Source organism: Temnothorax americanus, unplaced genomic scaffold (genome assembly GCF_048541705.1).
Source record: "Temnothorax americanus isolate GAGA-0224 unplaced genomic scaffold, ASM4854170v1 Scaffold117, whole genome shotgun sequence".
Taxonomy (NCBI): domain Eukaryota; kingdom Metazoa; phylum Arthropoda; class Insecta; order Hymenoptera; family Formicidae; genus Temnothorax; species Temnothorax americanus.
Genome location: NW_027509250.1, coordinates 226768 through 251794, shown reverse-complemented (window position 1 = coordinate 251794; position 25027 = coordinate 226768). Strand labels below are relative to the sequence as shown.

The window sequence follows — 25027 nt, the reverse complement described above, 5'->3', positions numbered from 1 at the left end:
AAAAAAAAGATCCGAGACTGGACGCGTACATACTATTGGTAGTCTAAAGTTTCGACATTGGATTATCTGATCGAAGTCTAGTTTTTGTTACCTCTTTAGTACATAGGAATGCATGAGTCATGCGTAAACTTAAGATAACATCTACAAAATTAATTTCTCAACGACTTTTTGATTAAAATAACCTGGATAGCTAAATCTGAGAACAGATTTTTAAAGTGTCTGCTACACATTTTGTCGATAGAATACCAACAGAAATATATAACAGAATCTGCTAACAGAATATAATAAATAGATTGATTGCAGAAATTGACAGAATCTGCCGTTTCGTAACATTTATATATTATATGATATATTCCATTTAAATGTTTACGAAATGATAGATTCTGTTTGGTGTTCGCCGGTAACCTTCTGTTAGATTATAAGCGTAGCATAAGACCGCTAAACCAATGAGCATCCAGCATAAAGTCGCCATATCGATTTACATAAGATGTTTATTGGTCCAGCGGTCTTATGCTATGCTTATGCAGCCTATGCAATTTTGTGTGCGATAGCCCTTATCGCGCTGCAGTTTTGCATTCCACGCCAACTGCCAGAGATGCTTCAACGCATGCGAAAGACATTTAATCCAATGCAAAACTGCAGCGCGATAAGGGCTATCGCACACAAAATTGCATAGGCTGCATAAACATAGCATAAGACCGCTGGACCAATAAACATCTTATGTAAATCGATATGGCGACTTTATACTGGATGCTCATTGGTTTAGCGGTCTTATGCTACGCTTATGTTAAACTATGCATTTTTTGTGCGATGGCCTTAAGGGCCCGGACACACACTTCTGCACAACGCATAATGCGTAAGCATAAGAAAATTAATTGGTCCATACACATGTGCATAAGGAAATAGACCAATCAATTTTCTTATGCTTACGCATTATGCGTTGTGCAGAAGTGTGTGCTCCCCGCTTAACCCTTAACTAGCACACGTCCGCGATCGAACGTTATTTCCACTCGGGGTGTTGTACACTTTGAACGTTGGGTACGGCGAAATAATGGAGGCTCCAATAGGCTTGAAAAAAATCAAATACATACATTAAACACTGGAAAATGATACCCATTAGCCTAAACTATGAAATTTTTAGTTTTGAGGTTTTAAAAAAATTCTTGAAATAAATTTGTTATGAAAAAAAAATTGTTATTAATTAATTTTATGCGAAATTCATAGATTAACCGACCGAGAAAGATGCCTAAACTTGACGAAATTCGTTTTGGGGTGTTTGACACCCCCGCGTGCTAATTAAGGGTTAAAACGTTTCGCCCCCGCAAGCAATCATCACGAGGAGCAGCGCGCTAATTAACGGTGCACGGTGTACCGCGTGCAGCGCCAATGCTCGTATCGCGGGTCATCGCTGTTTCACGATTTATTTTTTATATATACGAAAGTTCTAATGATAAATTACAATCGGGAAATCCTCGTTACCTTGACACAATAGAGCGATATATTTATAATGCGTTACCTTGACCTTGACTTTAAGATTAAAATATGGCACAAACATACGGTGCATTTTAAATACATTCTATATTAGCATTTTTATATGCTGAAGGAACTAAATAACGATTTCGATCATTATTGCGCTTGCACACTTTTACTCAACGGGAGAAGAGGAGATTGTGCGCGAACAATATAAGCCAATCGAAATCAAAACGATGCGTTAAATCAAACGATTTATTGGTAAATAAACCTGTCGAGACCAAGTCACTTAATTACGCGCGCGCCGGATGCGTTTAATTGCATTGCGCTATAGCTGAAGTATGATAATGCTAATCTCCTTTCATTTCTACCATTCGCCATTTCTCAAATAACAGAAAGACTCCACCGATTTATATGTACCTAATATATCAGTTAATTTCTGGTACTGATCCTTTTTTTCATGGAGCATGGAGCTTCGAATTTCAGGAATGATCAGAAAAATCTCTTTTCCTCTTATGTGCTCACTATATTATGGTTCACCATCGTTTTCGCTTCCGCGCTGATGCGCATATTCACCTTTTTCTCTTTTTTTTTTCCAGGAGAACGCGGAATCCCGCCGGGATAGACTGCGCGCGACGGAAGGTCGTGTGTCGTTGTGCGGCTCATCGGCGGTAGCGGCGGCGACGGCGACGGCGGCGGGTATTGGGGTGGAAGGTGTCGCCGGCGCGTGGAGCGCACAGAGAGGATGGCAGTCGCCGCCGCCACCCCTGGCATCGCACAGGCTGAACTCGGCCTCTGACGCCGCAGCAGCGTCGTTCAACCCCGTCGTCGCCGCCGCCGCCGCCACGCAGAGATGCGCCGCTGCGAAGGGCGCCGCCGCCATCGATGCCGCAGCGCCGAGGCCGCCGCGTATTTATCTGGATTCTCCTCTCGTCGCTGAGACCAGCAAAGAGGATGCTATGGAGCCGGAGACCAAGGAGGAGGACGAACGACGTTCGTCAACGCCGAGTCCCGAGGTAGCACCTTTTTCGTCTGTTATCGGAGCACGATCCTTTTTTGTGTGTGTGACAGTATACTTTACAGTTTACGTAAAGTATTCCGAGTATATTTGTATTCGTATGTAAGTGTTTTGAATTTATTCGTTGGTGAATAGTTTTTTAAGGGTGAAGCTCGTTGTCGTGACGCGACTTGACGTTAGTGTTTGTTATGCATCATTTCGAATTGTATAGCTAGAGTATTTTACGTGGTATATTGTTTGTTACATTAATCCACTGTCGTTGGACCAGCAATGCACCATTAGTGTGCTTAAGACGAAATGTTGTCCTTTTTAAATTATTAAATTGTTTCGTTTAGACTTTGCTAGTCCCGCAACATTTATTTATAAATTAAATAAGATCTAAATTTCAATTGTAGAACAATTAAGATTCATGCTAAACATAGAACGTCTTCAATCGTTTAGAACCAAAAGAATGATAGCAAAAGTCAATGATAGCATCATAAGCGTTCAGTCGAACAAAGTTAATCTTTCAGTTTAATTTTCCCCGCACGTATTTCGCACACGCAAATGTTATCATATTTTCGAATATAATTTCAATGACAAGAAATTAGAACTGCGTCAAATCGCAATGTAATTTTTCTTCAGGTCGCGCGTGTTCTTTTTTTTTCTGACAAAAGTAAGTCTCCATGAGAGAAACAAAGGTTGAAAACCACTGTCATACGAATTGCCTTATGCTCGTGGCGCACGAGTATATACACCTCCACTAACGTATCCCGTATTGATTTTACGGGGAGCCCTCGACTTTCGTCTCTGTCTCACCACTGTCATCCACCAGCGTTATCTTCTCTTTCGTTCGTTTTCCCTCTTGGCGCGCATATACACGCATTTCGTCTCTCCCTCCCGAGTCTCGGCGGTCGCTCCGTCCTTTCTCTTTCGCTGGGCCTAGCCCTTTAAGTCGTCACCCTCTGCGATGCGTCTGTATTGCATCGCTTCTCTATTCATCCGCACTTGCGCACGTGTTGAAAATTTCAAGCTGTAACTACGATGCGGCACGCGCGCGCGCGTTTTCCTCTTGTATATGTTATTATCCAGCGCAGAGAGAATAGACGATTCGCAGATGTAAAAAAAATCTTGTTTGAATCGTGGACGTTTGAGCGAAGCTAAGATGTCGATAAATGAAATTATTTTGCGGTTGAAATTAACGAATAATATTTTTTTATATCATATATATACACGCCAGTAAATATTTCGAGAAGAACCATCATCGATATATCAACATAAAATGGCTTTATCGTATTGTTTTATTGATCTTGAAGATACAGGAACCGTCGCGAAAGAAAAGATCGCGTCGATGAAGTCGCAAAAAAAATCTATTCTTGCGCTCGATATGAGATCAGAAATCGAGAGGAATAATCTTTCATGTTATAGTTCTACCTGAGGAGGAGTAAACATTACAATGAGGATGGCAGCAGCGAGGAAGAAACTAAGCAGGATAGTGTTTTTCTGCCTAGCCACAGGCTACCATCTTCGTATCGCGGAACGTGGCCCATCAGAAGAGATGTATGGGCTAATCAACAGATTGGCTTTCCGGCTCAGCAGAGCACATCACTCGCTACACACAATGTAAGTTGAACGATTATAACGGAGTATTGTGATTCATGCCGTTTCTCGTGCGCATACAGGGTGTCGCGAAACCACCGCCTGTCTTTTTGATGATTAAAAGGACATCCGGTAGTTTTGGGAGAACAATGGTTCTCAAACACTCGACGTATGTAGATCTCAAATAACGCCGGACTTGAAAAGGGCATTCCAATTTAAAGAGCAATCTAAAGAAATGTCTGAGAAATCGAGACATCTCTCTAGATATTTGTTTGCGCGTTATCTGGACAAATGAAAACATTGCACGAAAATCTATGTCCGCACATAGGATGTGGCCAGCGTGATGAGTTTCTCATCGTCGTCGAACTCCGCGGTTCTCGGGGCTAACTCCGCGGAGCTGCAGGGCCATCGACGATTAGGAGCCAAGGTAGACGTGGTGTACAATCTCCTGGGTATGCTTGAGAAGAACGGCCGGGATGATATGAGCACGACTCTGCTCTCTATGAGCACCTCTATAGACAGCTGCTTAGTGATGAGACAATCCGGATGCCTGCCATTACTGGTACAACTGATCCATGCGCCCGGACAGAGTCCTGACACTCGAGACAGAGCTATGCAGGCGTTGCACAACGTGGTGCACGCCAAGAGCGACGAAAGAGCCGGTCGCCGGGAGGCGCGGGTGCTTCGATTTCTCGAGCAGCTGCGTGACTATTGTCAGAGTCTGAGGATGTCCCTGGAACGATATCAGTCCGCGGATGACCTCGAGAGGGGACATCCCGCGGCGACAATAGCCGCGCTTATGAAATTATCCTTTGATGAGGCCCATCGCCACGCGATGTGTCAGCTGGGCGGCCTCCACGCGGTCGCGGAACTCATCGAGATGGATCACTTGGCCCATGGCAGCGAGAGCGACGATCAGAACTGCATCACGTTGAGACGGTACGCGGGAATGGCGTTGACCAACTTGACCTTCGGTGATGGCAATAATAAAGCGCTGCTCTGCTCCTTCAAAGAATTCATGAAGGCGTTAGTTTCGCAACTGAAAAGTCCGAGCGATGATCTCAGGCAAGTAACGGCCAGCGTCCTGAGGAATTTATCCTGGCGCGCCGACAGCAGCAGCAAGCAGACTCTGAGAGAAGTGGGTGCGGTGACAGGCTTGATGAAAGCCGCCATGGAAGGTCGCAAGGAATCCACCCTCAAATCAATCCTGTCCGCTCTGTGGAACTTGTCGGCTCACTGCAGCACGAACAAAGTAGATATCTGCGCCGTGGATGGCGCGCTGGCCTTTCTCGTAGACATGCTAAGTTACAAGGCGCCATCTAAGACGCTTGCGATCGTCGAAAACGCCGGCGGTATTCTGAGAAATGTATCGAGTCACGTAGCGGTGCGAGAGGATTATCGAGCTACCGTGAGAGAGAGAGGCTGTTTGCAAGTTCTCCTACAGCAGCTGAGATCACCCAGTCTGACGGTGGTCAGCAATGCCTGCGGAGCACTCTGGAACCTGTCCGCGCGGTGTCCTCAGGATCAACGTCTCCTTTGGGACCTAGGGGCCGTGCCGATGCTGCGTAGTCTCGTTCATTCCAAGCATAAAATGATCTCAATGGGTTCTAGCGCGGCCTTGAAGAATCTATTGAGTGCCAGACCCGGCTGCAACAATCTCGTCCACTTGGACTCCACCGCTCGCGGACTGGGACTGTCGACCTTGCCGAGCCTGGTTGCCCGCAGGCAACGGGCTCTGGAGCAGGAGATTGACCAGAATCTGGCCGAAACGTGCGACAATATCGAACCGAGCACGTCGCCGACTAACAAAGACGACAAATTCACATTCAAGCTCGATCACAGTCTCCTCGGCATCAGTGCTCATGGCCTGCGTTCTTATCAGTTGCACAGTCAACCTAGCACATCCACCGCCAAATGCAACGGAGTCGCTAGGAGTGAGAGTAGAGACTCGATGCGTTCTGTGACAAGTACGCATTCCGACACGATGTTTGAACGAATAAATCGTCATGTTCTGAACGGGATATCGCCTACCGACTCGCAGATCAAACAACAATCCTCATCGTTGCATTCCACTATCGGATTCGGTAATAACGGCGTGTGTAGCGACACGAAAGTCATCTCCTCCGAAAGGAAATATACCTTGCGTTACAAAAATGCAATACCGGAACAATTAGTACCGTCCGACGTTTTCGATATAAACGAGCTGAGATGCACAAATTCTACCATATCATGGGCTGCAGTGCCTAATCAAGAACCCTCTCAGACCTCGTTGCACTCTTCCATCGAGAACAACATGTCTCTGATCGATCAGAGCGTGTCACCCTCGTCTAAGGCTGGTAGCCAGTCTAGCGTCTCCGAAGAGGTCGAAGCGACTGTTCGCGTTAAATCGGATTATCGACGAACAACCGCAAACACGACCGTCGATAGTTCGAAGCCGACCTCCTATTTGTCTGACATTTCTCCTATAAAAGAAAGTGCGAGGAAGGTCCTTTTGCGTCATCATGATATTGATACTGCCCTAAACAGTATTCAGAAAACAATATCACCTGCAACGATTGTTCCCAGTCCGGACGATAATTTATTCGGCAATTACGCCGAAACGGATTTGGATCAACCAACCGACTATAGTCTGCGCTACGGCGAGCAAACTATAGACGACGAGAAACAACATTCCGATTTCTTTTCGGGCAATGGTCAAGGACTCCTGCATGAGGACACAGTCAGAACTTACTACACAGAGGGAACACCACGCGAGACGTCCCTGAACTCGTCCAGGGCCACTTCCGCTTCCGATCTACAGGACGATAGCCGTATAAGGAGCTCATCGAAGAAATTACCGGAACGATATAAGGCGAGGCATGTGGAGGACACCGGTGAATGCAAAGCATCGTCCTTGACAGACGTACCAAAACTGAACGACTTTACCGAATCTGAAACGGATTTGAATTTACGAGACGTGACACATCTTACGGACGATGAGAGCGCGAATCGTTCGTTACCGTACCTTGAGGAAAATTTGGGCAGCAAACATCTCAAAGGCAATCGAGAAGACGCAAGCATGCAAAGTCATTCAAGGTAATTATGCTTTTTAATTAATCATAATATTTCATGTTTTATATATAGAATCCATCAAAGCATTTGAGTAATGAATTGTTATATTTAATTGGAATATTTTTTAACGCATAATTATTTGCATATTTGCGTAGTGTAAGAACGACGCCAATTTCGATGGTATTAGGAAATTCTGAATATAATGACGATCATGATGGAGAGTCCAGCTCTAGAATTAATAGTCAAGGTAATCTAAAACATTTTATTTAGCTCAAGCGTTTCGTATAACTTAGATAGACTTTTTCACAAATAACATAAATTTGCAGACTCTAAGTCAAATAATTGCAAAATAAATACAAATTTACCAGCGAGTGACATTGAACTCTCATCTAGCAGCACTGGTTTAAAGACTTCTAATAACGATTCAGGATGTAAGTATTATAATTCCGCGAGAACTGTGGAAAATTAGTCTGTATTAATGATTCAGTAAACACAAACAATTTTTTGTGACCCTATATAGATCAAGTTAGCGACGGAGACGAGGATGACGAGGATTTATTAGCCGCTTGTATTAACATTGGAATGCAAAATAATCGGTAAAATATTAATAATCATTGTGGAAATTACGTTATTCGCTATTTTACAATTTTCATAGAATTATTTTATTTCGTAGGCATAGACATTCCTTCGTAGGAAATAATCTCGAAAAACTTCCTCGATCAGAAACTAATCTGACTCGATATCAAACAAATCTTGCTTTGGATCAAGTGGAGCATAAAGGAACTGTAGTACCCAATAGTTCATTGTTTAATATAAAATATGCAGAATCTCATGGAACCACAGCTGAAAACGTTTTGACAAAGAAAAATAGAGAAGATGAGAAGGATAATAACGAAAAACTATCTAAAAGAAATATTCAGCTAGAAACAATCACAGTAAGAATATTTTAGATTGATTTTTTAATATTAATTTTATAACAATCTATATCTTATATAATATCTCTATTTTAATTATATTTTTAAAAGGTAATATTTTGTTCATAGGCAACAACAAACGTGAATGACAAATACACGCATAATGAGAAATCAAGTAACACTATGGCTATGAAAACAGTAAATGATAATAATCACAGCAATAATTTCTCAGAAGGGGCAATATCTGTATTACAGAAGTCTAATGTATCCTTAGATAAAAACATTTCTAATGATTTTGTCGTAACTGATGAATGCAGCACAGATCCAAAGGGCTCCATTAGAGTAGAAGCAATAACTAATGTTCGGCTTACGGATATATCATCTATGAAGCAATCAAAAGATTCCGAAAGTAGCGAGTCGATCGACTCAGTCGAGCAGTCCGAACATGCGCTTTTAGAACTATGCATTCAATCCGGTATAAAGTCTGAAGGCAATATCGCTTTCAACCAAAGCAACGCAGATTACGTTAAGTCGCAGCTAGAGTTATATAACAAACAAGTAGACTTCATAAAAGGAAGAAATAACGATGAAACCGAGATTGACGGTAACATGAATGGAAAACCGGAAGCAACCTTCGAAATCGTGAAGATCTCAGATGTTTTGCATCGTAACAGCGCGGAGAAGCATATAAAAGAAGAGACATATAGACGGCAGAGAGATCCCGATGCTATGATTGCTTCGTTAGATCGATTGACAGCAACGTTGGTTCAGCAAACTGAAGCGATACGTGAACGAGACTCTGGTACGATGAAGCAAAGTCTGACGTGCGACACGTGGAATGAGGATTCGCCTAATGACGTTTCCTTCCCCAGTATCAGCATGAGCGCACCGTTAGTCGCTTCGTTCAACAGCGATGCGCAGGAAGATCAGCGCACTACCATATCGGAGAACAACGAGCAGATCAACATGACAGAGTCGAAAATCATCCAGCGCGAGGCTATCAAGCTAGCGGAAGCGGTGGATGCAGAGGCGAATCATCAGAATGAGCTCGAAACAACGAATCTGACGATTATTGACCTCGAAGCGATCAAACCGCCGTCTTCGATGGGAAGTTTACTTTCATTGACGGCAAGCTACGCTGGCATTGCTGACAACACTGCTGAAACATTCATTAACCGGGACAGATGTTATTCCACGTCGTTGCCACCGGCACCGATGAGAAGTTCCAACGATCCTCGCAACGTGCGGAAAAAGTCTTTGCCGATCGGCGTAGTAGCTAAGCGAGCCCTGGGCCAAAACCAGAGTCACACGACTAGTTTGGAAAATTTACTAAACGAATGCACCAGCACGCACTTGGAGAACGTCAAACCACCGTCCATGATGGATGAACTGCCGGACGTAGGTGATATGGAGAACAGCATGTTGAGTGTGGCTAGCATCACGTCGGAGATCGCGGATTCGAAGGAGCAAGATTCGCACAGTTTAATCGGCAGCGACCCAGTGGTGTTCGAGATGCTGAAACCGGTCGCAAATGTACTGTCCATGACATGCATGCGTTATGTTGAGGGTATACAAAGTAGCGCGAGTAACAGTCTGAGCGAATGCTTGGAGAATATCAATCCACCGTCCTTGTTCAACGAGGTGACTGAGATGGATGAGTCCACCATGGAGGCGACTACCGACACCATGTGCAGTGACACTCTGTGCATAGATATGGATTTACATACCGATGAAGCAGTGCACTCGATCGTGGCAGAAGTGATCGACGAAGCGGAGAACGATACCGATGAGGCGGCCACTCCAATCTCGTCCGAGTATTGCGTCAGTAGCTCAGCGGAATCGACGCCGAAGAGGCGACCGCACTCAAGGAACTACTTGACCCCGAAGCAAAAACGAAACTTGGCGAAAGAGAGGTACAAGACATATACCATTGCCGCAGAGATTGTCAAGAAGGAAGAGGAAGAACGCCGGAGGCAAGACGGTATTGTCAACGATGCCATGGGTGGTAGAATTTCACGCGGAAAGTGTTCTCCCTTCTCAAAATTGACACCAAAGCAACGCAGACAAGAGAATAGAGCGAGATTCCAGACGCAAGTGCTGGAGAATCCATTCCCGGATCTGAATGTAGCCAAAACTAAGGATGTAGCGGCGCACAAGATGACCATTGAAGATACTGTAGAGAAACAGGAATCTACGTCCTCCATCAAATCCTCGATCCCTACGCTCACAAAGTTGCCTATGTGCAAGACTGTGAGAAGAAAACGCGGGGATTCGCAGGAGAACAAGGAGAGATATCGCACAAGGACGTTGAACGATTCGGAAACTGTCTTCAAGGAGAGCAATCCCGCTTTGAGCATCGGCATGACGGAAGAAGGACAAGCAAGCGCGCAAGGATACGCGCGGGAAAAAATTCAAAACATGCTAGAACAAAATGCCACCATTGTGCTGAACACTCTGAACGAGTCAAGTAAAGCTAATGATTCGACTGGAGACGACATTCTGCGTTGCGAGACCATCACTTTGGCGTCGAATGATCCTGAGTCAGATCGTAATCTAAGAATGTGTCTCATTAACGGGCTTTCAAAGAAGCTGATAGGTACGCAATACGTTAACAACGTCCAAACTTCCACGACAAACATTGACAGTGAGGAATTAGAAAGTGAACACGTAGAAGTTACTTACAAGAATCTGGGCTCGACGCACCCAGCTGATTCAGGCAGCGACGAAGAGTCCAATTGCGCCGATGAGGGACAAGAACCCAGGGAGACGAAAAGGCCGCGGATAATCAAACCGGGAATGCCAGGTCGAGATCCGAGCGCGGATTCCAACGGGACGGATAAATCTGAGCCGGAAAGCCCGAAGGCTATTCGAGGACGAAGAAAGGCGCTCTACTCTAACCCAATAACACGAAAGCCGACTCCGCAATCTTCGCCGTTGAAGCAAATGAACCCTGTCAGCGGGATACCGATGGGTCGCAGCAACACTTCGCCCATTGTTAGAGCTACTAGAGCCACTACATTGCGACATAGTAACAATAGTACGACGATTGCTACAAAAGACTCTCCAAAATCTAACACAAGCCCGAAGAGGATATCACCTTCCGTGGATGCAGAGAAGAAGACACGAAATTTAACTGTGTCCAAGAGAGCCTCCGTACCTCAAAAGGGATCTATGTTGACTTTCACGAAATCCACTAAGCGTCACAGTACACCCTCAGCTTGCTCATCTAACTATCAGAACGACAGCAGACCGCCAGAGGTCCCGATTAAGCTGTTGGAGCGTCAAGGAACTTTTACGAAGGATGAGCCGGAGGTGGAGAATGTTCCGACGGTGCATTCTACGTCCGCTTCTCCGATAAAGACCAAGATTGCCAAACCGATCAAAGGTGCTTCGTCAAAAATATATCCTGCAACGGGAAAATCCAAAATCTCCGTGAAAACACATCAAGAGTATCAGCCAAAAATGATGATGGCCAACAGCTCCGAAAAGATGCAACCGTCTAAAGGATTATTAATGCTGTCGAAGAAAATATCATCGGAAAAAATAGGCGTGCCAACAAAAGTCCTTAACGGTAACGCGCTCCAGAACGATAAGACCGTTCGGAGGGTCGATCCACTGGGACAACGATCTAACAGCAACTCCAGCATAGTCTCTAATTCGTCTATGAGCGTACAAAATCGTAAGTTGACGAAGCAGGCAACGAGTAAGATTGCGAGTCTTTGGAAAAAGGTTGAGGAGAGCAAGAATAGGCAGCGTTTCGAGAAGCCGGATACCAGGCAATGGATAAGGCCCACCAATAGCGCCACCGAAGTAGACACCGCAACCGCAGCTGTCACGTTCGATAACCCGTCGGCATACAGACTGTTTCGCAGTTCCACGTTCGAGGGGATTTCTCAGGAGGACAGCAACAACGGTGATATGTCACCATACAAATCCAAATCCAACCGACCGCCGGTTTTAAGTACACAGGTTGGACTTGGCGGATCCAAATACAGGAACTCCTGCGACTTGACGGGCATGAATGCCCACGAGGCACCTTGCAAAATCCCGGTGAAGTCCTCCGAGACGTACAAGCGGGAGGTGACGCAGTTGGGTGATATCCTGGTGACCATGAGGAAACAACCGAGCGTCGATCTCGCGGCGGAAGTGGATCCCACCAAGAGAATATCCAGGCTTGGTTCCTTCATCCGCGTGGACCCAACGATGGCAGCAGTGGAGAACAGCGGTAGCGGCATGCGAACGCCAGCTTCGGCGATCGTACCGCCCTTCAATTACAATCCAAAGCCAGACATTCCATTGCAAGCGGCCAAAACCAAATCGGACGAGGATCAGGGTAAATTCGAGACGACGGATTGCCACGCGGAAATAGCCACGGGGTCCACTCGGGTAACGACGGTATAGGGAGACGAATCCTCTAAATAAAGCGTGAATAAGTTCTGTAATAATCGCGTCCTCTTCGTTCCTGGCTAGTCATTGTGTATATTCGCTTGCTATAATACATTTGCCTGCACACATTCGTCACATGTGATATGCATTACATTAAGTAGATAATTTTAATCATTTCTTCCTTTATGTTTTGTTATGTACGGCGTATATGCTTCGGAGCACATACAAGTCCTTTAATATTTTACCCAAAATATAAAAAATAATAATTATGGTAATATCCATAATCTCATACGCATCGCGATGCCAACCTCTTCAATAACGACAAAACCGTGTGAAATATTAATAGGAAATCTCAAGACCATTCCTGTCCATTTTGTCTGTTGTATATTGTATACATGATATTTAGAATAATTCCGAGTTTGAAAGAGAGAACCAGTCGAAAATTTAGTGCGTAGCGGTGATTCTGATCGGTTATTTATTCAATTTTGTATATATATATATATATATATATATATATATATATATATCCTCCTCCTCCTCAGTCCTATTACTCGTGTCCGAGCGTGGTGACTTCTCTTCATATACATGTGTTGCGCACGTGGATTATACACATTGTATATTATGGAACCTACAGTTTAAGGGGATCCTAAAGCCGTCTGTAATACCGGCTTTTTTTCTTAGCACTAATCTTTTAATTGGCTTTATAGAAATGCAAAATTCTTGTCTAGAATTAAAGTACGCATCAAAATCTAGGTCATGATGATCGAATTTATATCGAAAACGAGAAAAAATTAATATTTTTGTTAATTTTTGGTATACGTGACGACAATATTTGCTTTGTACAAAATTTCCACAATAAATATCCACAAAATTAGACCGGCATGACCTAGGGACAACATTTAAGAACAATATCGTGCAATTAGATCTAAGATTGAAAGCCTAGAAAAAAAATTAGTTTAGATAAACTTTTATATGTCCAAAAGCACATTCAGGTTGACATTGCGTGTAGCGAGAGATGGCGCAGCAACCGAAACAAGGACAGATGCCTCTCGTTAGACAAGGACAGATATATATATATATATATATATATATATATATATGACATAGAAAACAGGATTAGAAATGTTGACATTACCGACGTCGAGGAAGTTCAGCCTTCACTTTAGGATCCCCTTAACGCCGATTTCGAACGGCAATTTTTTTTAGAGGAGTTCTCGTGGCAAGACATACTACTCTCGGTGGTTTGCCATTGCCTTCCAAGAGGAGAACGAGCGAATAAAATTTTCTAGCTCTACCGCGAATCGAACCCGGGACCTTTGGCTCAATAGACCAGTGCGCTGTCTACTAAGTAGGCCACGCTCGTCCTCAATGTCGATATATAACGTGAGTGAAGGATGTAGAAAGTTTTAGTAGCACGTGTTTAAACCTGTGTACTATGTGTAGCACGATGTGCTGGTGATGCATTGCTAGTGATACATCTTCGTATTCGAGGTTGAGAAATCGGGGAGAGACGAGGCGATCTGTATTTTATTTTCTTCATATTAATCGATTCGTATATATATCATCTCTCACAAACGGATACAAAGTTTAATTATTTTTTGAAGACTGATAAGTAAGGCGATGAAGATCCGGAATAAGCGTCTTCGATCGAAAATTAATCATAATAAGGAAGTACCGTTTATATCGACTGTAAACGTAAAGCGGTCTAATTGTAAGTAATTGGCTAAAAACAGCATTAAAATAACGGGACAAAAATTTTATAAGCATTACCTTAAGTTCTAGTCTACAGGCAATATGTCGTCTATTTTCGTCACATATTATATGTATTATGAATATTTGTTTTGCTTGTAAGCAGTGTCTATCAAAATCGATCCCCTTCGTGAAAGTAAATGTATTACTAAAGGGGTGTACAGATCAGTGAGATCAGATATAGATCTGAGATCAAAATCCTATATGTTTAATTATTATTTAACATTATTTTTGTCTTTCATCGAAGACTTTATTGCAGACGAGCAGCTGCAAAATTATTTTATTATTTAAATTATTTTTACTTTTGTTTTTAAATTTATCCTTGATCTCTTATCTTTTATATCATGTCAATTTTCCTTCTGCGTGAGAATTAAATTGTCATCGAACTTTTATCAGAAGGAGATTTTAAGGACATCCGTGACTTTCTGCGAGTCGCGATGGTGACTCCAGAAGTATATGCCTAATGCGATCTTAGTGGTAGCGTCAATCGGCCGATGAGGGCGATAAGCATTTTCCCCAAAGTTTATATATTTAGGCGGCGCGGCCAGGCGCTCGCGAGAAAGCGCGTTGCTTACGCGCGGCTAATTAGTGTGGTACCGGGCTGCCATCTTGATAGGGACACACACGACCATCACACAAGATCATTTGGCACATGAGCTAGAATCTATTATATTTATTAATTTAATCGAAAAGTCTCTTTTTGTGTAAACGATCTTACCCTGTTCCAGTTCGAGTTAATTAGATTTAACTCCGTCAACTTGGAAACATCAGGGTATCCTTACGTTGTTTGGTCTGTACACCATCTTGTAATTTCTTGTTTTGTAACATTATTTTGACTTCACTCTAGGTTTTAAGAATAACTTTTGTTACATATCGCCTTTTAAATTTGTCAGATATCTTTATAGTTTGTACATTATTACTTGCAGTACAATAAAATTTATAGCTAAGTATATCCCTCCCGTCTTAATCATAATCTAAGCTCGAAAGAAATGTGTTATCGGTTGTTTCCAACTAATAAACAGAATAAATGTAGCAGATACAAAATATTTATTGATCCTTGGTGCAATTATTTGTCGTATATAGGACATTCGTATAAATTAATAGATTTATCCTCGGATACTGACGCAATTATGTTATTTCGCTGTGGATTATACTTTACTGACCATACCTATTATAAAAATTATAAAAATCTATTAAAATTTTAAAAGATTGTATATTAAACAGAAATTATTTCAAATTTAAGACATACCTGATCCTTATGTTCACGAAATGTATGCAAACATTGTCTTTGTGCTAATTCCCAGATCTTGACTGTATGATCGGAACTACTTGATGCAAATTGCTGTCCGTCTGGTGAGAAAGCCACGCCGAGTACCCAAGAAGCGTGACCCGACATTGTTCCTGCCAGATTCGCATCCTTGCTGAATAAAAAAGAAAATGAAACATTAATACTAATTTGTTTCTAGTAAAACTAGCATATATATACTTATGCTCAATGCTGAACCAATAGCTTGTCCAAAAGAAGGTTTAATTCCCAGAAATGCTATTCTGCATGTAACACTACAAAATTTTTAGTGAGAAAGTATTCCACTATGATAAAAACAAATTATTTGAAACATGAATTTAATTCCAAAATAACTGAACATGTGGTACTGTATTGTCCCTTGGAGACAAGCTTCAAACAGTAAATATGCTTTTAAAAAATCTCAATTCTCCAGAGTGGAGATTGGGAGGTAACAATCCTTTCCAAGAAAAATTGCTACGAAATTGCAACAAAATCAAGAAGAAGCAAAAGTTCATGTAGAATCGTATTTCTCCAGAATCAAAACTTAGCTTGAACTATAGTGTCAAGGAGAGAGAAAGAGAGAAGTATACATGTATATGTATTTCTAAATTTCTAATTTACTCACACATCATACAGTTTCATATGTCCATCATCAGATGCTGTAAGAAGCAACTGAGAGTCGGGTGAAAAACATAAAGACCTGATAGGCATCGCGTGACCTAAATAATATAAACTTGATAGAACATTTATACCTTGGTAATGTTGTAATATATTTGTGTGGGAAAGGGAGGATTTACCTTCCAATGTACGTAAAACTTTTCCATAAGCAACATCAAAGATATTAATAATACCATCTATCGCACCACTTGCAATATATTTACCATCTGGACTCTGGAACGCACACTCTTATACACAAGTTACATGTATCACATATTTTTATACAATCTACTTACATAAGCAACACTTAATGTAAATTTTCCACCTCTTGTATCTAATGTCTGTTCTTGTTTACCATTATCGGTCCCATATAAGTGTATTTTACCAGCATGACTACCAGATACGATAAATTTATCGTCAGGAGAGAACACTAAAGTCCAAATATCTACTGGGCCAACTTCAATGCTCAATAGCTTATCACCGGAATGTAAGTCCCACAATTTCAGACTAGAGTCGAGCGAACTTGAGGCACATTCTACAAATCAAGAATAAAAGATAAATATCAGTCAATTAATATACATTTAATTAATATTTCTATTCAATTATATACTTGATCCATCCGAACTAATAGCTATGGATACGACTCCCAAGGAATATCCAGTTAATTTGTGTTTTAACTTCAAAGCACCATCCGTTAGCTCCCATACTTTCACAGAATCGTCCACAGAAGCTGTTACTAGATATTCTGCAATCTCATCTTCATTAGATCGTATAGAATCCCTGTTAAGTAATATAATAATTAAAATAAGTTTTTTACTAATTAATTTTTTAATAAGTTAACTTTTTAATTACCGTGAATCTTCATTATCCGGGTGGATATCCCTCTTTCTCTTTGGACAACCCCATCCACAAGTCCATATACTATCCTCATGGGCATTTTCTGTTTTATGAATTAAAGAATACTGAAAAAGAAAACAGAATATATAGAAAAACGATGGTTGACAGATATTTTGATGTTATTTTTTTAACATTATTATTAAGATAGATATTCAATAGAAATGAACAAATTGACAGATTTATTCTCACCATCTTACTATCAAAAAATAAATTTTTATTCAAGTAGATATAATACGTAAACTCTTGATGCGCGTTCTTCGGTGTTTATATATCTTCTTTTTTCAAGTTGCTACTGTTGCTAGCACCTGCTAGCACCGGTGAGCAGTGTGAGCACTGGTGAGTAGTGGTGAGCACCGGGCAGTCGGGCAGTCTTCTTCTTCTTCTTTTTTTATGGCCTTCGAGCTGTACAGCTCCAAAGATGGCCAGGGCGAACCAATTGTCGTAGCTCCGGGCAGGACTTGCCAAAGAAAAGCCCGAGAAGAGTGAGAAGCGCAATTTTCATGGGACGCTTAACAGCAGCGCCATTACATCAACTTTAAAGGCCATCGCACAGTCTGCATAAGCATAGCATAAGGGCCTTGGCACATAGAAAAACTTAAGCAGTTAAACTTAAGCAGTAAGCAAATCAGCCAATCACAGTCAAGAACTTAAGGCACGGCCCTAAGCGGTAGCGAATCCATACCGTTGATTTCTTACTGCTTAAGTTTAACTGCTTAAGTTTTTCTATGTGCCAAGGCCCTGACCGCTGGAATAATGAGCATCCAGCATAGAGTCGTCATATTGATTTACATAAGATGCTCATTGGTCCAGCGGTCTTATGCTATGTTTATGCAGCCTATGCAATTTTGTATGTGATGGCCTTTAAGGCTAAACCAATGAGCATCCAGCATAAAGTCGCCATATTGATTTACATAAGATGCTCATTGGTCCAGCAGTCTTATGCTACGCTTATGCTAAGCTATGCATTTTGTGTGCGATGGCCTTTAAGCGGGGAACACACACTTCTGCACAACGCATAATGCGTAAGCATAAGAGGATTGGGGACCTATTATGGACTTGTTCGGAATGGATTCCGATCGGAATTATTCCGTTTTCCCTAGAAAAGACAACAGAAATCTAGGAAATAACTGAACAATTCTGATCGGAATCCATTCCGAACAAGTCCATAATAGGTCCCCTGATTGGTCTATTTCCTTATGCACATGTGTATGGACCAATCAATTTTCTTATGCTTACGCATTATGCGTTGTGCAGAAGTGTGTGCTCTCCGCTTTATTCACTGCCAGTGAAAATCTATAGTTACGTGACGCAAACTATATATTTTCAGCACTGCCAGTAAAAAAGGAACACGGGGAATGCTAGGCAATAGCAGAGAGAAACCTGAGAGCGCCGGCCACCGGGATTAAAGTCACTAGATTACAAAGTAACGCAATTCATAAGATACATGGGAGTCAAAATGGTGGTCGAAAAGTGTAGATAGTGTATACATTGTGCAAATCATCTCTACTTTAAGTGCAGTCTTTATAACCTGTTATAATCTTCTTTGCACATGAAGAAAAATAAGAGGTATCAAGATGCCAGGTTGTTGTGTTAAAGGCTGCAATAATCGCAGCGAAAGAGGATTTAGATTATTTCGTGTTCCGAAAAATAAAGAAAGAAGGCATGAATGGATTCAATTAATTGGAAGAGATACTTTACCAGAAAGGGCTGAAATTTGTGAGGTAATTAATGAATTACAAACGTATGAAACATATATGTCTTACAGTACTAATTATTATATTAATTTTACAGATGCATTTTGATGAAAATCAATTTGAGAACAATCGAGCAGATGATAGAAAATTGCTCCGCCCATATGGAAAACCTAATTTATTACATTTGGAAAATAATTCCAATGAAGTAATGAACAATATGAGTACTAATAATGGTAAGAATGTAATAATTCTCGTAAGTTTTACATAATTCAATGATACTTAGATGTATAAGAAAGATACAATTCAGGTATAATTATCTGAATCATTTCCTTATGAACACATGTATTACTGTAATATTATTTATTTGAAATAATTGTACATGAATACGAGGACAATACAAATAATTTTAATGAAAATTCCTACAGTAATATCAATAATAGTGACGATACTATTACCGAGTTGGAAATTATATCTGCAGATTGTGGTGCCAATAAATCAAAACATTTTGAAGCAACCGATGTGGTAATGAGCGATACTGCATCAAATAAAAATCTTGATAAAATAATAAAAAGTTTTGAAGAAAAATTAAAAAATTAAAGAAATCTTTAAATAAGACTGTGGTGGAACGTAATATCTTAAAAAGAAGATTGCAAAAAAGAGATGTAAGATATAATGACATATTTAACGAAGATCAAAAGGACTTTATCACGCGTAAAACACAAAAAGGAACATCATGGTCTGCAGATACAATTACAAAAGCATTGAAACTTTATGCAGCTTGCGGACAAAAAGGCTACAAAGAAGTGCGCCGACAGCATTTACCGTATCCAAGTATCCGCACTCTACAAAGTCGCATACAAGGCTTAAAATTTAAGCCAGGTATATTTGAGGATATTTTCAACATGCTAAAAATTAAAGTTAGTACTTATAATGTTGAATTGGATTAAGGCTTAGATTTCATACATCCGACAACGACAATGTCGGACGTAGGCGATTTGCTGCGGTATAAATAATTTCTAGAGATTCGAGAAATTTATCCCGCAGCCAATCGCCTACGTCCGACATTGTTGTTGTCGGATGTATGAAATCTCAGCCTAGGTTATTGGTTTTTTGTTTTTAATATTTTTTTTGCAAATATTTGTACTCATATTTATATTTAACAAACATTTTTATCTATTATTTGCTTATGATTTTGTAATTTAATTTCAGATAAAATCGTTCAAGCCTGAAGAGAAACATGCTGTTCTCTTAATTGACGAAATGTCTATAAAACCAGGTTTACAGTACGACAATTCAATCATGTCAGTTGTTGGTCGACCTACTATGAAATTATCAGGGGGATTAGATAGTTCTGATAAATTAGCAACGCATTATCTTGTTTTCATGTTGTGTGGTATTTCCACAAAATGGAAACAATCTGTTGCTTACGAATTGACAGGTAATTCAATCGATTCAGAAGAAATGTATAATAAAATTATATCAATTGTTCAAAAAGCACATTATATCGGATTAGTAATAAAAGTAATTATTTCTGATATGGGACCACAGAATAGGAGTTGGTGGAATATTATGAACATAACTGTTGGAAAATATTGTAAAATTAATAATTATATTGAACATCCATACAATAATCAAGATAAATTATTCATTATGCCAGATTCTGTGCACGTGTACAAAAATGTTTCATGCTCATTAACATCAGGAAAAAAATTTTATTTAGACGAAACTCTGGTAAAAAAATATAACTTACCATCCAATGAAATTTCTCTGACACCTATTCGCGAAGTTTTTAATTTAGACCAAAAGGATACGTTAAAATTGTGCCCATATCTTAAAGAAAGCTCTATAACGCCATCCCATTTTGAGAAGATGAATGTATCTTTAAGTGTGAGTTTATTAAATAAAAGTGTCGCGTCCGCTATATTGTTTCATATAGCCAATAATAATATAGCCGGTGAGCATAAAACCACTGCCTGGTTTTTGAATATTATGTATAAATGGTTTAAACTCATGACAGGTCGCTATCAGAAGCTTGCACTATCTTATTGTAAAGTAGATGTGTACAAAGATAATATTAATTTTCTGCAAGATTTTCTGGAGATTGTTCGAGGAATTACAGTCTCGAACGGAGGATGGAAACCTTTTCAAAGTGGTTTATTACTTTGTACTCAGACTGCTCTAGATGTGCAAGCTGAATATTTAGAGAAACACAATTTCAAGTATTTATTATTAGGAAGGTTCACTCAAGATGCCTTAGAAAATCTATTTTCACAAATTCGAGGGAGAAAATCTGTACCGGACGCTCGTGAATTTAAACAAGCGTTTAGACTTGTTTGTTTATCACAATATCAAGCAAATATTAATCGTAGTAATTATTCTGTTATTGACTCTAATGATCTTATTACTTATTGTAATGAAATAAAACAATTAGATTCTAGAAATTCCTCTGCAGAAGAGAGATGTCTGCAGAGCAATGAACATTTATGGGATGTAAATATATATCAACTATTGCTTGAAAATGAAAAGGAAACTGATTTAAATAATACAGTTCAAGCTGCATTATATTATTTAATAGGTGCATTATTATTAAAAATAAAGAAAAATTTTACACATTGCAATAATTGTTTTAATGTTCTTGTGACTACGAATGATTCTAACAATTATAGCTACAATAATAATCTAAGTTTTTATACAAAGTTAAGAGAATATAAAGAAAATATTTTAATATTTCCAAGCATGGAGATATATAATTTGATATGTAAGTGCGAACTATTATTTCGAAAAAATGAGACTAACTTACTTTTTAATGTATTAAAAGTCAATGATTTTATAACAATGTTTTTACAAGAATATTCGATAAACTTTATTCCTTCGTGTCATAATATTGGTTATAAGTTTATAAAAAATTTTGTAATAACAAGAATTCATTTTTCTTTAAAAAAAGTAAGCAGTGATGTAAAAAAAGCAGCTGGTCATAGCAGTAGAAGTGTTGCGATGAAAATGATTATAGCAAATGGAAAAAAAACATAAATAAAAATTATTTTTATATAATTTACAATTTTATTTTTTTCCCTACAAAAAATTGGATTATACATACAATTATATACAATTGAAACGGCCGCGTAGCGTGGAGTCAAAATGGCAGCTATTTTTCCCCTAATTGCGTTACTTTGTAATCTAGTGACTTTAACCGGGATCATTCCGTTCCAGCGGACGTATACTGACGCGCCGCCTGAGAATGTGAACGTCAACTACGTTGTTACGCTCGGTAACGGTACGCACATGGTTCGTGTCCGTGCTATGGTTCGTATCCGAACTACCCAGATGGAGGGGATATGCCAGTCGGCTGACTCGGCACTCATGGAGGATTCACATTGCGTCCGATCACGTCCGATGTTCAACGTACGACGATCCGACATCCAATAACAGAATTTATTATTAGAGACAAAAATTTCCTATTGGATGTCGGATCGTCGTACGTCGAACATCGGACGCAGTGTAAATCCTCCATCACACTCAGCAAGCTTCGAGCGGGGAGAAAAGGGCAGACACACGATCTGCTGTCTCCTTCTCGCTTGAGCTGTGACGTAGCTGCTTAGCACGCGCCGGCTATGCCACAATGGGTGCGTTCAGCCGATACTCCGCTAGCCTAGCAATCGTGAGCAGTCGCTTGTTTTCGCTCGTTTCCTCTCCTTTGACCCAATGGATTAAAAGGAGAGGAAACGAGCGAAAACGAGCGACTGCTCACGATTGCTAGGCTAGCAGAGTATCGGCTGAACGCACTCAATGCCATGCATTTCGGGTGTCGCTTCTCGCGTCTCGCCGAGTGCCGAGTCTCGAGTTGGCAAATCGACGATGCGCTATACGTTACATTTACGTTTATATTTACAAATTTTAATTTTTATATTTATAAATAAATAAATATATATATATAAATATATATCTGTACTATTATTATAAAGCAACAGGGTTTGAATTTTTTTTGTCCGCTATGATCTGAGAAACCATTGGACCGAATTTTTACCAAACGTATATGAAATAGGGGTAGAATTTCCCAGGGAAGTGCTATAGGGTGTATAGTTTTTCGTTACCGATCTTCTGGAAACCGGTTTTTCTAATTTCTTCAATTTTTCGGTAAATAATTGACGGAATTTCAAAGAATTGTATATAAAACAGGAGTTGAATTTTCCGGGGAGTGCCATAAAGTGTATATAATTTTTTGTTACCAATCTCTTTGAAAACCGGTACTGAAGTTTTTGAAATTAAAAACCATTTGACCGAATTTTTATTAAATTTCATATACTTTTAATATCGATTTTTTTGGAAACCGGTATCAGAAGTTTTTTGAATTAAAAACCATTTGACCAAATTTTTATTAAAAGTATATGAAATAGGGGTAGAATTTCCCGGGGAGTGTAGAGGTAGAGTGTATAGTTTTTTGTTACCGATTTTCTGGAAATCGGTTTTTTTTTATTTTTCTAATTTTTTGAGAAATAATTGACCGAATTTTTACTAAAAGTATATGAAGTAGGGGTAGAATTTTCCAGGGAGAACTATAAAGTGTATAATTTTTTGTTACCGAGATCATAGCAAATAAAAAAAGGCTACAAACTGTTTTTTTATTATAATAGTAAAGAATTTTGCATAAAACAGAGGTAGAATTTTTGAGACTAAATAAGTTGTTAAATTCACATGTTAAATATTAATCAATTGATCAATATCAAAAGTCGCTTTCGGAAAATAATTGATCGAATCTTCTTGTGGTGTTATTTTTTGACCCGGTATATTTATTCTTTATACACACACACATATACAAACACTAACCCAAACACACATACACAAGAGGTGTAAATCCGACCAGGCAACCTCCACGTGATACATCTTGGGTAATGATAATGCCGGCGGTATTGACACAAAATTGAGGTATGGCATATTATATGCAAAAATGCTTTATTTCCGAAATATAAGTTTGTAATATTGAAAATTAAAAAATGGCAAAAGCTACGCGTATGAGAGCAATGCATATGGAGATAAGGAGAGAGAGAGAGAAAGAGAGAGAGAGAGAGAGAGAGAGAGAGAGAGAGAGAGAGAGAGAGAGAGAGAGAGAGAGAGAGATTGATTGATTGATTGATTTGTTTAATATGCCCAAACACAGTTATAGTGCAAAATTACAGAATAGCAAAACTTAGAATTCGACATAATATTAGAAGTTACAGTCTGTAGATAATACAAAGACAAGATGGCAATTATGTCGCAATTCCACTATATATCTTAAATGTAGCTAACTAAATAGAAACACCAGAGTAAAAGCAAAAACTAACTATGTACATCTTAAAACTAAATGGAAACGCATAGATAAAAGCATAAGCATAATTATGTATAACTTAAAACTAAATAAACGTACACAATACATAACAAATGATAATTTGTGTAACGCAACAGACTAGAAGCATTTGACTAGATAATGCGAACATTGCACCGAGCGATTCATACAGAAGGATAAAAGTATCAGACAAATTCTGATGCAAATAAAAACGAACGGAGAAGGCTCTTGAAGGATGCAAGAGACGATGCTGAAGTAATGTTATCAGGAAGAGTATGCCAAAACCGTATTGAGGACAGGCGAAAGGAGTGCATGTACGTCGTAGTTCTGCAAGACGGGACGTGAAATACTTGTGATGACGTTGCTAGGCGCTCGGATCGTCTCAGCGCTGGATCAGAAGGCACGAAAAGCTCATTTAGGTAAGATGGAGAATTTAAGAAAAGGATACGATACGTTAGACACCCAAGAAAAAACAACCGTCTATTCTCAACTGAGAGCCAACCCAGTCTACGTCTATACGGCGTGATATGATCGTCCCATTTAAGATCGAAAATAAAACGAATGCAGCAGTTTACCAATTTCTGCAGTTTGGCATTCAGTTCATTGCTCAGGCCATGATAGACGAGACAACAGTAGTCGATGTGAGGGATTATCAGGGTAGTAACTAATTTGGCTCTCAATTCAGTTGAAAGGGAGTTTCTATTAAATTTTAGTTTGTGCAGCGCATAATGGACCTTTTGCGAAACATGTAACACATGCTTTTTCCAAGACATAGTCGATGTAAAATTAACGCCTAAATTCCTGACTTCACTCACAAAAGGAAGAGGTACTTGGTTTACTGTAATAGGCGGTAACAGACTGAGATCGATATTTCTAATGTGAGCTTGACTTCCAAAGATAAGCACTTTTGATTTGGCAGGATTTAGTTTGAGTCCGTTAGTTTGAGCATAGTTAAAAATAGCATTCACATCTCTAGAGATTAGTTCTAATCCTTGACAAATATTG

General features: G+C 39.9%; 2 protein-coding genes across 5 annotated transcripts in view; one reads left to right on the top strand and one right to left on the bottom strand.

Moving 5' to 3' along the window:
* The window catches only part of LOC143908821 (uncharacterized), a 32771-nt gene extending 17559 nt beyond the window's left edge, over positions 1–15212 (top strand). For all 3 annotated transcript variants that reach the window (XM_077426629.1, XM_077426628.1, XM_077426630.1), the window contains 8 exons: positions 2070–2486; positions 3896–4090; positions 4395–7141; positions 7273–7364; positions 7444–7548; positions 7638–7713; positions 7791–8052; positions 8161–15212. In XM_077426629.1, the coding sequence (XP_077282755.1) occupies positions 2070–2486; positions 3896–4090; positions 4395–7141; positions 7273–7364; positions 7444–7548; positions 7638–7713; positions 7791–8052; positions 8161–12432 (8166 nt within the window). In that variant the 3' untranslated portion in view covers positions 12433–15212. The remainder of the gene's footprint in view (positions 1–2069; positions 2487–3895; positions 4091–4394; positions 7142–7272; positions 7365–7443; positions 7549–7637; positions 7714–7790; positions 8053–8160) is intronic.
* LOC143908824 (WD repeat-containing protein SL1-17) lies at positions 15197–17556 on the bottom strand. 2 transcript variants are annotated; one of them, XM_077426637.1, is made up of 8 exons: positions 17195–17556; positions 16961–17070; positions 16719–16888; positions 16405–16643; positions 16249–16342; positions 16077–16170; positions 15416–15587; positions 15197–15356 (listed from the first exon to the last, which is right to left on the bottom strand). In XM_077426637.1, the coding sequence occupies exons 1-8, from the start codon at positions 17195–17197 to the stop codon at positions 15315–15317; spliced, it is 924 nt and encodes a 307-aa protein (XP_077282763.1). In that variant the 5' UTR covers positions 17198–17556; the 3' UTR covers positions 15197–15314. The 2 variants fall into 2 exon arrangements, with proteins under 2 accessions (XP_077282763.1, XP_077282762.1); XM_077426636.1 differs by having other exon boundaries at positions 15197–15334; positions 17195–17555.
* Positions 17557–25027: the final 7471 nt, after the last annotated feature.